At 44.3% G+C, this 14,594-nt stretch overlaps 1 protein-coding gene across 1 annotated transcript in view; it reads left to right on the plus strand.

The window, feature by feature from the left end:
- The window catches only part of LOC141094280 (uncharacterized), a 46,444-nt gene extending 32,638 nt beyond the window's left edge, over positions 1 to 13,806 (plus strand). The window contains exon 7 of the mRNA XM_073580117.1: positions 12,641 to 13,806. Within this exon, the coding sequence (XP_073436218.1) occupies positions 12,641 to 13,749 (1,109 nt within the window). The 3' untranslated portion in view covers positions 13,750 to 13,806. The remainder of the gene's footprint in view (positions 1 to 12,640) is intronic.
- Positions 13,807 to 14,594: the final 788 nt, after the last annotated feature.

Here is a 14,594-nt window from a genome sequence, read left to right on the forward strand (position 1 = left end):
GTCACATGATGTTCCTGATTATTTGGTGGACTTTTATGATGTATTTAGTGAGAGTAAGTCTGCGTCTCTGCCTCCTCATAGGAGTTATGACTGTGCAATTGAACTGAGCCCGGGGTGTAAATTTCCCAAGGGTCGGCTCTTCAATTTATCTGTACCCGAGCACGAGGCTATGCGATCCTATATTAAGGAGGCTTTGGAGAAGGGTCATATTAGACCATCCTCGTCATCCTTAGGTGCCGGTTTTTTTTTGTAGCCAAAAAGGATGGATCATTAAGACCTTGTATTGATTATCGTGCTCTCAACAAAATTACTGTTAAATATCAGTATCTGTTACCCCTGATTTCTGATCTATTCTCCAGAGTTAAAGGTGCTTGCTGGTTTACCAAGCTTGACCTCAGGGGGGCGTATAATTTTATTCGCATTAAGCATGGGGATGAATGGAAGACGGCGTTTAATACTCCGGAGGGACATTTTGAGTACCTGGTGATGCCTTTTGGGCTCACTAATGCCCCTTCTGTCTTCCAGTGCTTCATGAACGATATTTTTCGAGATTTTGTCGATAAATTTTTGATTATCTATCTGGTTGATATTTTGATCTTCTCCAAGGATTGGGATTCTCATGTGGAACATATTCGGACTGTGTTCCGGATCTTGAGGGAGAATTCCCTGTTTGTCAAAGGATCGAAATGCCTTTTTGGAGTACAGAGGATTTCATTTTTGGGATTTATTTTGTCTCCGTCAACTATTGAAATGGATCCGGCCAAGGTACAGGCCATTTATGATTGGGTTCAGCCCACTTCTTTGAAGGCCCTCCAGAAGTTTTTGGGTTTTGCTAATTTTTATCGGAAATTTATAGCAAAATTTTCTAGTATTGCCAAGCCATTGACTGATTTCACTAAGAAGGGTGCTGATTAGAGTTGAGCGATACCATCCGATACTTCAAAGTATCGTATCGGATGGTATCGGCCGATCTTTAAAAAAAGTATCGGTATCGCCGATTCCGATACCGGAAGTCCCATTCAAGTCTATGGGACTTCCGGTATCGGAATAAGAAAAACCCTTTCCTGCCCTTGTACAGCCTCTCTGGGGTCTGTACGGGCCTTTCGGGGGGCTGTGCCGGCCTGCCAGGGGGTCTGTGCAGGCTCCGGTGGTCTGTGCCGGCCTGCCGGTGGTCTGTGCAGGCTCCGGGGGGCTGTGCCGGCCTGCCGGGGGGCTGTGCCGGCCTGCCGGGGGGCTGTGCCGGCCTGCCAGGGGGTCTGTGCAGGCTCCGGTGGTCTGTGCCGGCCTGCCGGTGGTCTGTGCAGGCTCCGGGGGGCTGTGCCGGCCTGCCGGGGGGCTGTGCCGGCCTGCCGGGGGGCTGTGCCGGCCTGCCGGTGGTCTGTGCAGGCTCCGGGGGTCTGTGCAGGCATCGTCCGATGGGACTACAAGTCCCATCTGGCGATGCCTGCTACCATGACAGTGATTGACACATTAGCCAATGATGGGACAGTAGTAGTCCCATCATCCGGCTAATGTGTTAAATGTAAAAAAAAAAAAAAAAAAAAAATTACATGCTACATTCATACTACATACTACATACATGCTACATTCATACTACATACTACATACATGCTACATTCATACTACATGCAACATACATACTACATATATACTACATGCATGCTACATATATACTACATGCATGCTACATACATACTACATGATACATACTACATATATACTACATGCATGCTACATACATACTACATATATACTACATGCATGCTACATACATACTACATGCTACATGCATGCTACATACATACTACATGCTACATGCATGCTACATACATACTACATACATGCTACATATATACTACATACATACTACATATATACTACATGCATGCTACATATATACTACATGCATGCTACATACATACTACATATATACTACATGCATGCTACATACATACTACATGCTACATGCATGCTACATATATACTACATACATGCTACATATATACTACATACATACTACATATATACTACATGCATGCTACATACATACTACATATATACTACATGCATGCTACATACATACTACATGCTACATGCATGCTACATACATACTACATACATGCTACATATATACTACATACATACTACATATGTACTACATACATACCACATACATACTACATGCATGCTACATATATACTACATGCATGCTACATACATACTACATATATACTACATGCATGCTACATACATACTACATGCTACATGCATGCTACATACATACTACATGCTACATACATACCACATATATACTACATACATACAATACATTCATACAATACATACATAGACATACAGTACATATAACATAGAGTAACATACTTACCAATACTTGTCACATTGTTCCCCGAAGCCATTGTCGTCTACGGAATAAATATTAACATAACAAACCACAAAAATACTCACCCACGATCCGAAGCAGTCCACGAGTGTGTCCCACGACGATCTTGGGTAGAGAACTGCAGCATCAGCTGATGCTGCCGTTCTCTACGGGCTGCAGGAATCCAATGACGGAAGGTAGGTATCCTTCCGCACTGTATTCCTCCGCCACTTAAAAAAAAAAAAAGTCCCTAGTCTCACTTTATGCCATTGCTGTGTGGGAATTTCCCACACAGCAATGGCATAAAGTGAGACTAGGGACTTTTTTTTTTTTAAGTGGCGGAGGAATACAGTGCGGAAGGATACCTACCTTCCGTCATTGGATTCCTGCAGCCCGTAGAGAACGGCAGCATCATCTGATGCTGCAGTTCTCTACCCAAGATCGTCGTGGGACACACTCGTGGACTGCTTCGGATCGTGGGTGAGTATTTTTGTGGTTTGTTATGTTAATATTTATTCCGGAAAGACAATGGCTTCGGGGAACAATGTGACAAGTATTGGTAAGTATGTTACTCTATGTTATATGTACTGTATGTCTATGTATGTATTGTATGAATGTATTGTATGTATGTAGTATATATGTGGTATGTATGTAGCATGTAGTATGTATGTAGTATGTATGTAGCATGCATGTAGCATGTAGTATGTATGTAGCATGCATGTAGTATATATGTAGTATGTATGTAGCATGCATGTAGTATATATGTAGCATGTATGTAGTATGTATGTGGTATGTATGTAGCATGTAGTATATATGTAGCATGTATGTAGTATATATGTAGTATGTATGTAGTATATATGTAGCATGTATGTAGTATATATGTAGTATGTATGTAGTATATATGTAGCATGCATGTAGTATATATGTAGTATGTATGTAGTATATATGTAGCATGCATGTAGTATATATGTAGTATGTATGTAGTATATATGTAGCATGTATGTAGTATGTATGTAGCATGCATGTAGCATGTAGTATGTATGTAGCATGCATGTAGTATATATGTAGTATGTATGTAGCATGCATGTAGTATATATGTAGCATGCATGTAGTATGTATGTGGTATGTATGTAGCATGTAGTATATATGTAGCATGCATGTAGTATGTATGTAGTATGTATGTAGTATGTATGTAGCATGCAGTATGTATGTAGTATGTATGTAGTATATATGTAGTATGTATGTAGCATGCATGTAGTATGTATGTAGTATGTATGTAGTATGTATGTAGTATATATGTAGTATGTATGTAGCATGTAGTATGTATGTAGTATTTTTTTTTTTTTTTTAACATTTAACACATTAGCCGGATGATGGGACTACTACTGTCCCATCATTGGCTAATGTGTCAATAACTGTCATGGTAGCAGGCATCGCCCGATGGGACTTGTAGTCCCATCGGACGATGCTTGCACAGACCCCCGGACATCAGCACAGCCCCCCGGCAGGCCGGCACAGCCCCCCGGCAGGCCGGTACAGACCCCCACAGGGTGCACAGCCCCCCGGCAGGCCGGCACAGCCCCCCGGCAGGCCGGCAGAGACCCCGGGCAGTCCACACAGCCCCCCGGCAGGCCGGCACAGCCCCCCGGCAGGCCGGCAGAGACCCCCGGAAGGCCCGAAATGACGGCGCATCATGATGCGCACACACCGCGCATCATGATGACGTCAGGCCGTCAATCAACTGAACTTCCGATTCCGATGCCGAATTCTGATATTGAAAAAATATCGGAAGTCGGTATCGGAATTCCGATACAGCAAGTATCGGCCGATACCCGATACTTGCGGTATCGGAATGCTCAACACTAGTGCTGATGTGTTAATTTGGTCTCCGGAGGCTGTTTCTTCCTTTCAGGAGGTGAAGCGAAGATTTACCTCCGCCCCGGTTTTGCGGCAACCTGATGTCTCACTTCCGTTCCAGGTAGAGGTGGATGCTTCTGAGATTGGTGCAGGAGCTGTTTTGTCCCAAAAGGATCCTGTAACATCTAAAATGAATCCCTGTGCTTTCTTTTCCCGAAAGTTCTCTCCATCTGAACGTAACTATGATGTGGGGAATCGGGAACTGTTAGCCATGAAATGGGCATTTGAGGAGTGGAGACATTGGTTGGAGGGAGCTAAACATCAAGTCGTGGTCCTCACTGACCACAAGAATTTGATTTACCTAGAGTCGGCTAAGCGCTTGAACCCTAGACAGGCTAGGTGGGCCTTGTTTTTTACACGTTTTGATTTTGTGGTTTCTTTTCTTCCTGGAACTAAGAATGTCAAGGCTGACGCCCTCTCTAGGAGCTTCTTTGCTGATTCTCCTGTGGTGACCAAGCCTGCTACCATCTTAGGCGAAGGGGTAGTTCTTTCTGCCATCTCGCCCCATTTGAGACGTACTCTGGAAGAGTTCCAGGAGGACAAACCTGAGCATTGTCCCAGTGGAAAGTTGTATGTTCCTGACCAGTGGAAGAAGAGAGTGATGTCTGAAGTTCATTGCTCTGCTTTGGCTGGTCATCCAGGTATTTTTGGTACTAGAGATCTGGTGAGTCGCTCTTTTTGGTGGCCCTTTTTGTCTCGTGATGTCAGGAATTTTGTGCAGTCCTGTGGGACGTGCTCCTGGTCTAAATCGTGTTCTCGCTCTAGTGGGTTGTTGATGCCTTTGCCTGTCCCCAAGAGGATATGGACCCATATTTCAATGGATTTCATCTCTGATATGCCTGTCTCTCAAAGGATGACTGTTATTTGGGTGACTTGTGATAGGTTCTCTAAGATGGTTCATCTTGTACCACTCCCTAACTTGCCGTCTTCCTCTGAATTGGTGCCCCTGTTTTTACAACAGGTGGTTCGCTTGCACGGGATTCCTGAGAACATTGTATCTGACAGAGGAGTCCAGTTTGTGTCTAGATTTTGGAGAACTTTCTGTTCCAAGCTGGGAATTCAGTTGTCCTTCTCCGCTGCTTTTCACCCTCAGACCAATGGGCAGACAGAGAGAACAAACCAGACCTTGGAGTCATATTTGAGATGTTTTATTTCTGCTGATCAGGATGATTGGGTTTCATTTTTGCCCTTGGCCGAATTTGCTTTAAATAATAGAGCTAGTTCTGCCACTTTGATGTCACCTTTTTTTTGTAACTTTGGGTTTCATCCTCGATTTTCTTCAGGGCAGGTGGAGCCCTCTGCCTGCCCAGGTGTTGACACTGTGGTGGAGAGAATGCACCAGATCTGGGACCAAGTGGTGGATAAGTTATCTCTCTCCCAGGAAAAGGCCCAGCGGTTTTCCAACCGACATAGGACCATTGGTCCCCAGTTTAAGGTTGGTGATATAGTGTGGTTATCATCAAAAAATATTGCTATGAAGGTGGCTTCTCCTAAGTTTAAGCCTAGATTTATTGGACCTTACAAGATTTTGGAGATTATTAATCCGGTCTCTTTTCGTTTGGCTCTTCCTGTCACATTTAAAATCCATAATGTGTTCCATAAATCTTTGTTGAAGAGGTTTGTTGAACCTGTTGTTCCGGGGGTTGCACATCCAGACCCTGTATTGGTTGAAGGTAACATGGAATATGAGGTAGAGAAAGTACTGGATTCCCGTCTGGCTAGACGGAGCCTCCAGTATTTGGATAAGTGGAAGGGTTATGGTCAGGAGGATAATTCCTGGGTCTCTGCCTCTGATATTCATGCCAAAAGATTGGTGCGTGCCTTTCATCGGGCTCACCCTGATCGCCCTGGTGGCGTGGTTGAGGGTTCGGTGACCCCTCCTCAAGGGGGAGGTACTGTTGTGAGTTCATTTTCCCCTTCACTACTGAGGCCCGAGGAACTCCCTCTTCTGGTGAAGAAAGGTAGTGAGCCTGATTGTCAAACACCTGGGGCTGATGATGATGACTGGCTGAGTGGAGTTAGTGACTGGATATAAGGCTGCCGACGCCCTTCTGGCCTGCGGGTGATTTCTCTGTGGACTTCTAGGAAACCAGTCTGATTCCTGCTCATATAAAGCTAAGATTTCTTCTTTGCCTTTTTGCATTAGTGTTTTGTTTTCCATGCTTTTCTGGATTCTGCCATTCCCTGCTGGGGTGAGCTGAATCTCCTTTTGCCTGTTGCTCTGTCTTCAGAATATTCTTGAGTACTGACATAGCCTTTTTTGAAGCCTAGCGTCTTCAGGGCCTTTTTACTGTCAGTTTGTTGGCTCTTATTTTCATAGGGTTTTTCACGGATTGCAGACAGCAGCCTTCCTGTCCTTTCCTATCTAAGCTAGCTTGGGCCCCATCTTTGCTCAGTCTATCTTTCTGTCTGTGTTTTGTTCTTTCTTCTTGCTTCACCGTCATTATATGTTGGGGGCTGCCTATTGCTTTGGGGTCTGCTCTGGGGCAGTTTAGATTTCCCTTTCTGTCTTTAGGCTATGTAGTCCTCCGGCTGTGATCGAGGGGCCTAGGGAATCGTAGGAGTCCCCCACGGCTACTGCTAGTTGTGTTGATAGGTTCAGGGGTTTGCAATCCGATAGCTGCCAACTTCTCTGGTTTTCTGGACTTGGGGCCCAAGCTAACTAGAAAGGAAAGGACAGGAAGGCTGCTGTCTGCAATCCAAGAAAAACCCTATGAAATTAAGAGCCAACAGACTGACAGTGAAAAAGGCCCTGAAGATGCTAGGCTTCAAAAAGACTATGTCAGTACTCAGGAATATTCTGAAGACAGAGCAACCGGCAAAAGGAGATTCAGCTCACCCCAGCAGTGAATGGCAGAATCCAGAAAAGCAAGGCAAACAAAAACAAAACACAAATGCAAAAAGGCAAAGCAGAAAACTTAGCTTTAGAGGAGCAGGAATCAGACTGGTGTCCTAGAAGTCCACAGAGAAATCACCCGCAGGGCAGAAGGGCGTCGGCAGCCTTATATCCAGTCAGTGACTCCACTCAGCCAGTCATCATCAGTAGGCTCAGGTGCCTGATAATCAGGCTCATTACCTTCCTTTACCAGAATAGGGAGTTCACCAGACCTCAGTGACGAAGGGGAAAATAAACTCACAACAGAGGGGTATACATAATAAAAACAAGTACAATAATCTTAAACAATACAAGTCATAACTGGAGAGAGGAGAGAGGACCCTGCCCGCGAGGGCTCACAATCTACAAGGGATGGGTGATAATACAGTAGGCGAGGGTAGAGCTGGTCGTGCAGCGGTTTGGTCAATTGGTGGTTACTGCAGGTTATAGGCTTGTCGGAAGAAGTGGGTCTTCAGGCTCTTTTTGAAGGTTTCGATGGTAGGTGAGAGTCTGATATGTTGTGGTAGAGAGTTCCAGAGTAGGGGTGATGCGCGAGAGAAATCTTGTATGCAATTGTGGGAAGAGGAGATAAGAGGGGAGTAGAGAAGGAGATCTTGTGAGGATCGGAGGTTGCATGCGGGAAAGTACCGGGAGACGAGGTCACAGATGTATGGAGGAGACAGGTTGTGGATGGCTTTGTATGTCATGGTTAGGGTTTTGTAATGGAGTCTCTGGGCAATTGGGAGCCAGTGAAGGGATTGACAGAGGGGAGAAGCTGGGGAATAGTGGGGGGACAGGTGGATTAGTCGGGCAGCAGAGTTTAGAATAGATTGGAGGGGTGCGAGAGTGTTTGAGGGGAGGCCACAGAGCAGGAGGTTGCAATAGTCAAGGCGAGAGATGATGAGGGCATGGACTAGGGTTTTTGCAGATTCTTGGGTGAGGAATGAACGGATTCGTGAAATATTTTTGAGTTGAAGTTGGCAGGAAGTGGAAAGGGCTTGGATATGTGGTTTGAAGGAGAGATCAGAGTCAAGGATTACTCCGAGGCAGCGAGCTTGTGGGACTGGGGAGAGTGGGCAGTCATTTACTGTAATTGATAGGTTCGTAGGGGGGGTCACGTGAGATGGGGGAAAGATGATGAATTCTGTTTTGTCCATGTTGAGTTTCAGAAATCTAGCGGAGAAGAAGGATGAAATAGTGGACAGACATTGAGGGATTCTGGTTAGTAGGGAGGTGATATCTGGTCCAGAGATGTAGATCTGTGTGTCATCAGCGTAGAGATGATACTGAAAGCCATGAGATTCTATGAGCTGTCCCAGGCCAAAGGTGTAAATAGAGAACAGCAGGGGCCCAAGGACTGAACCTTGTGGGACTCTGACAGATAGGGGGCGAGGTGAGGAGGTGGTGTGTGAGTGGGAGACGCTGAATGTCCGTTCTGTTAAGTATGATGAGATCCAGGATAGGGCCAAGTCTGTGATGCCGAGGGATGAGAGGGTCTGTAATAATAGGGAATGGTCCACTGTGTCAAAGGCAGCCGACAGGTCCAGGAGGAGGAGGACAGAGTAGTGTCGCTTGCTCTTGGCAGTTAAGAGGTCATTGGTGACCTTAGTAAGGGCAGTTTCAGTGGAGTGGTGTGACCGGAAGCCAGATTGTAAGCGGTCGAAGAGGGAGCAAGAAGAGAGATGGGTGGACAGTTCAAGGTAGACGTGTTGTTCCAGGAGCTTGGAGGCGTAGAGGAGAAGTGATATAGGGCGATAGCTAGATACAGAGGATGGGTCAAGAGAGGGCTTTTTTAGGATAAGTGTGATGGAGGCATGTTTAAAGCTTGAGGGGAAAACACCAGTTGTTAGTGATAGGTTGAAGAGATGGGTTAGGGTTGGGATGAAGACTGTGGTGAGGTTTGGTATGAAGTGGGATGGGATCGGGTCGAGTGCACAGGTGGTGAGATGTGATCTTGAGAGTAGAGTGGAGAGTCGATCTTCTGTAATGGTGGAGAAGTTGGTTTTGAAGGTGGAGGGCTGGGAAGTCAGGAGGAAGGGCTCTGGGGGTTGTTGACCAAAACTGTCTCTGATGTTATCAATCTTCTGCTTGAAAAATGAGGCAAAGTCTTCAGCTGAGATGAGTGGGGAGGGAGGAGGTGCTGGGGGGCGGAGGAGAGAATTGAAGGTGTTGAATAACTGTTTAGGGTTGTGAGACAGGGAGGATATGAGAGATGAGAAGTAGGTTTGTTTAGCTGTGGCGAGTGTGGTCTTGAAAGTAGTGAGGGACTGTTTGAATGCGATGAAGTGCTCATTGGAGTGGGATCTTTTCCATCTGCGCTCAGCAGCCCTGGAAGCTCGCCTCAGCTCTTTGGTCAGGCTGGTGTGCCAGGGCTGTCTGTTGATTTTGCGAGTTTTGGTATGTGTAAGTGGGGCAGCGGATTCCAAAGTTACAGCTATTGTGGTGTTATATAGAGCGGCAGCATCATCCGCATTGTGTAAGGAACTTATATCTGTAAGAGGCAGGAGGGATTCAGAGAATGAGTGTAGGTCAAGGTGTTTAAGATTCCTGCGAGGTTGTGAAAGTTTGTGGGGTGGGGATTGTAGACATGGAGTGAAGAGGGAAGAGAATGTGAGAAGGTTGTGGTCAGAGAGAGGAAGAGGTGAGTTAGAGAGGTTAGATAGGGAGCAGAGGCGGGTGAAGATGAGGTCCAGTGTGTGGCCATCTTTGTGGGTGGCTGTAGAAGACCATTGAGTGAGGCCGAAGGAGGAAGTGAGAGATAGGAGTTTAGTGGCAGCTGAGAGGGAAGTGTCAATGGGGATGTTGAAGTCGCCCATGATGATAGTAGGGATGTCCGCGGAAAGGAAAAGAAGTAACCAGGTGGTGAAGTGGTCAAAGAAGGTGGTGATTGGCCCTGGGGGGCGGTAGATGACAGCCAGTTGGAGGTTGGAGGGGGAGTAGATGCGCACAGAGTGCACCTCAAAGGAAGGGAGGGTAACAGAGGGTGGCAGTGGGATTGGGGTGAAGGAGCAGGTATCTGACAGGAGAAAACCAACTCCCCCGCCATGTTTGCTGCTGGGGCGGGGGGTGTGAGAAAGGTGGAAGCCGCCATACGAAAGTGCAGCAGGAGAGGCTGTGTCAGAAGGGGTGAGCCAGGTTTCGGTGATGGCGAGGAAGGAAAGTTTGGTAGTAACAAAAAGATCATGGATGTAGGAAAGCTTGTTGCAGACAGAGCGAGCGTTCCACAGAGCTCCTGTTAGTGGTACTGGGGAAGCGGGGGCTGGGTTAATGGGTATAAGGTTGGAGAGGTTACGGAAGGTTGTGATAGAGCGTGGATGGGAGGTAGAAATGACTGTGGGAATGTGGTGAGGAGGACCAGGATTTGGAGAGATATCACTAGCAGTGAGAAGGAGCAGAGAAAGTGTTAGCAGGTGGGAGCAGGAGAGGGAATGAGGGGGCTGTCTGTGTTTGGAGACAGAGGATTGTATGTTAAGGAGCAGTTTTGAGGCGGAGGTGAGGTGGATGGGGAGGATTGAAGAAGAGATGAACAGTTCCTTACTAGGAGTACGGATTAGGGGAATTAGCAGAAAGTGAAGGATTATAGGGGTGAAAGTGAAAACAAACAGAAACATTGTTTACAGTGACTGTACAGTTACCTTCTGTTCCCTTCTGGTTCAATTCTGGTTTTAATTCTTAAATTAATCTTCACACTTCTAGAACACACTTCTAGGAATCACACTGCAGACTGAAGTCTTTATGCAGACTTGTGCTCTGCAATATACTGTATGTACAACTAAAATATTGGCCCTTACGATAGTTTAGATTGTGAAGTCGCCGAGCCCCATACGCTAATTACCCCAGAGAGGTCTCACCACTAGTTACTCATTTATTACTGATGAAGACTGTGGAGTTTGATCATTTCAGTAGATGTTATTATATAGTCACAGTTTTCGACTACAGTAGTTAGTGTCCAAAATACTCTGATTTATCCTCTTCCTGCAGCCAGTTTTGTGTTCTTAATCAGGCCCCATATTTAAATTCTGACGTGTGTCACTTTATGTGGTGATAACTTTGGAATTATTCACAAAGGATAATAGAAAACAAATGGATCTTACAGATTATTTTCCATCTTTGCACAATACCCTATATACGATTGTACACTACTGTCTGGGCACATGGCAATGTTCAGAAGGGAAGGAGCGCCATTTAGCTATTTGAATGCAGATCTAGCTGGAATAGTTTGTAGACACAATGTATTGGGAGCACTGTTCATGGTCACCTGGCAGCTCAATAGATGTCCACCATGTACATGCTTGGCACTATCTTCTCTGCTTTCCATATCCCAAGGATTGCCTTGCTCATCATCCTTTAACACCCTTACATGGATCTGGACTTACACTGGGACCCCTAGGCTTGGACCATGGTGTTACCTGCTATTCTGTGGTGTTAGATGGCAAGAAGTAGTCAGGTAGTCAGGCAAGAATAGTCAGGTAGCTGGGTCAGAACCAGAAAGACAGAATACAGAATCAGAAGACACAAGAGTAGTCAGTAAACGGGCCACAGTCTCAACAGGAAACAAATACACAAGCCGCGAGCTGAGCACAGAGGACTGAACCAGAGGAGAACAGCGCTGTATGTGGCAGATTCCGGCCATATGCTTTGAGCTTTAGTAGGGTGTGGTACTTTCCAATCGGCTGAAGTAGGGAGCAGATTACTCCAGCTGGACAGCAGGAACAGACCCCAGATGAGATTGGACACACCATATGCAGGAGCTCTAATATAACTAAATGACAGAAAACCAGAACAGTCGAAATCCCCATAAAGTGATTCCATTTTATAAATTAATTCACTGAGGGTTATAATCTATAGGAGGAGTGAATATTTTGACTCCACAGCCACGTTCCGGAAATTAACACACAGTGGATGTTGGAGATTGAAAATTACACATTTGCCATTTTATTACCCAACACATAGTGCCCAGATTGTGCTCCAGGAGACACACACCATAAATTAAGTGGGTTCTTCTCACTATAATATTGCTAAATACAGGGATCCTAAATGTTGTTTGAGCACACTGCAAGACTCAGAAGTGAGAGCGGATCTTGCAGGATTGGTTTATGGAAACCTTGTTGCTTTTAACAGCCTTTGAGCCACTAGTAGTGTGGGGACCTCTGTTTTTCCATTGACAGATGATGGACCTGAGTGGGGACTTTTTTGTGAGATGAGAATTGGTATTATTTTCAATTAATTAACATTGGTTTCTTTTTATTCAATATTTGGGAGGCAGAATGAACAAAGAGTTGTACAACACGCACTACTGGTTCATCCTGTAAGATTTTCTATTAGACTGTAAACTGTCATTGTGTTGGTAAATAATTAAATTTTTAACATAAACTGTACTTAGAAATGGCAAGCTAAGTAGAAATGTTCAAAAATATAAAATTCAAGGATATTTTATTAAAAAGAAAATAATTGTTTTTTTATCTTAGCAGATGACTGTACCAGGAGATCAGAGGGACAGCTGATATCTTCAATTTTTAAATCTGATGATCTTGAGATCCTACAAGATACAACTGAAGTGAATGCTATTACTCTAGATATACCATCATCCATTCACAGCAAAGATCTGTCATCTGATCCTATGGAACAGGTCCCATCTTCTGATTCATTACCGACTACTAAGGAAAATCAAAGTCACAAAAGAGACATTAAAAAACAATTTGCTCCTAAAACAAAGAAGTCATTTTCCTGTTCAGAATGTGAGAAATGTTTTACCAAGAAATTGGTTCTTGTTATGCACCAGAGAAGTCACACAGGGGAGAAACCTTTTTCATGTTCAGAATGTGGGAAATATTTTGGACATAAATCAAATTTGCTTAAGCACCAGAGAACTCACACAGGGGAGAAGCCTTTTTCATGTTCAGAATGTGGGAAATGTTTTAACCAGAAACGGTATCTTGAAGAACACCAGAGAACCCACACAGGGAAGAAGCCTTTTCTCTGTTCAGAATGTGGAAGATATTTTGCACATAAATCAAATTTTATTATACACCAGAGGACTCACACAGGGGAGAAGCCTTTTTCCTGTTCAGAATGTGAGAAATGTTTTAAACAGAAATGGCAGCTTGTTACTCACCAGAGAACTCACACAGGGGAGAAGCCTTTTTCCTGTTCAGAATGTGGGAAATGTTTTAACCGGAAAGCATATCTAAATAGCCACCATATAACTCACACAGAAGAGAAGCCTTTTTCATGTTCAGAATGTGGGAAAAGTTTTACACGTAAATCACATTTTGTTACCCACCAGAGAACTCACACAGGGGAGAAGCCTTTTTTCTGTTCAGAATGTGGGAAACGTTTTGCACGTAAATCACATTTTGTAACCCACCAGATAATTCACACAGGGGAGAAACCTTTTTCATGTTCAGAATGTGGGAAACGTTTTGTATGTAAATCATATTTTGTTACCCACCAGAGAACTCACACAGGGGAGAAGCCTTTTTCCTGTTCAGAATGTGGGAAATGTTTTAACCGGAAAGCGAATCTTGTTAGACATCAGAGCGGTCACACAGAGGAGAAGCCTTTTTCATTTTCTTAATGTGAGAAATATTTTACTTGGAAATTAACTGTTAATAAACATCAGAGAAGTCCCACAGTGGAGAAGCCTTTTTTATGTTCAGAATGTTGGAATCTTTTTAACCAAAATTGAATCTTCTTAAAGGGGTTGGCTCTGGTCATTCCTCATGTTTGCTGACAAAAGGATAAAGCTTTAACTTTATTAATTCCAAATGTAAAACTATACCAATAATTGACCCCCTGAAGGTTAGTCAGATGGTGACTAATAGAAAAAACATATACTCCTCCTCTCAGTATATAAGATGAGGTGATGTATACACACTCACTCTCCAAGCCTCTCATTTCTACAGGTTTCGTCATCCTTACCAAAGACGACTCATCAGGGGACTTTATTTAATATTGACTAGACAAGAAAAACTAAATCATGTATCATGTTATCCGAAACAGTCATAAACCTAGCCAAATATAAACAGATCCCAGACTTCAAACTATATACTTCATACGTTTATAAGCCACTCCAGTGGCGGTCAGTCAGGAATAGATAGTATGTGAAAGCACAGTATAATTATTGTGTTTTTCCTCCTATAGGGACTGTCCTAGTTTGGTATTGTAAGAGAAGTCAATTAGTAGTACGGACAAATTGTCCTAGACTAAACTCAGTTTTCAGACCACCCAATATATACCACTCAGGGAAAACTTACCTGCTCCGAAGGTCTCTAGCAGCTTGTAACTAATGGCCATGCTGCAGTCTGTCAGGGAATGAGTGCAATATCGTTATAAAAGACTAGGGATATGTGCAACCATAGTGTCTGGGAGATCTGTGCCATTATTTATTATGAATATGGAAATTATATCTGGAAGTTATGT

The sequence above is a fragment of the Dendrobates tinctorius genome, unplaced genomic scaffold, assembly GCF_039654945.1.
Source record: "Dendrobates tinctorius isolate UK_male_01 unplaced genomic scaffold, ASM3965494v1 ptg000063l, whole genome shotgun sequence".
In the NCBI taxonomy this organism is placed as follows: domain Eukaryota; kingdom Metazoa; phylum Chordata; class Amphibia; order Anura; family Dendrobatidae; genus Dendrobates; species Dendrobates tinctorius.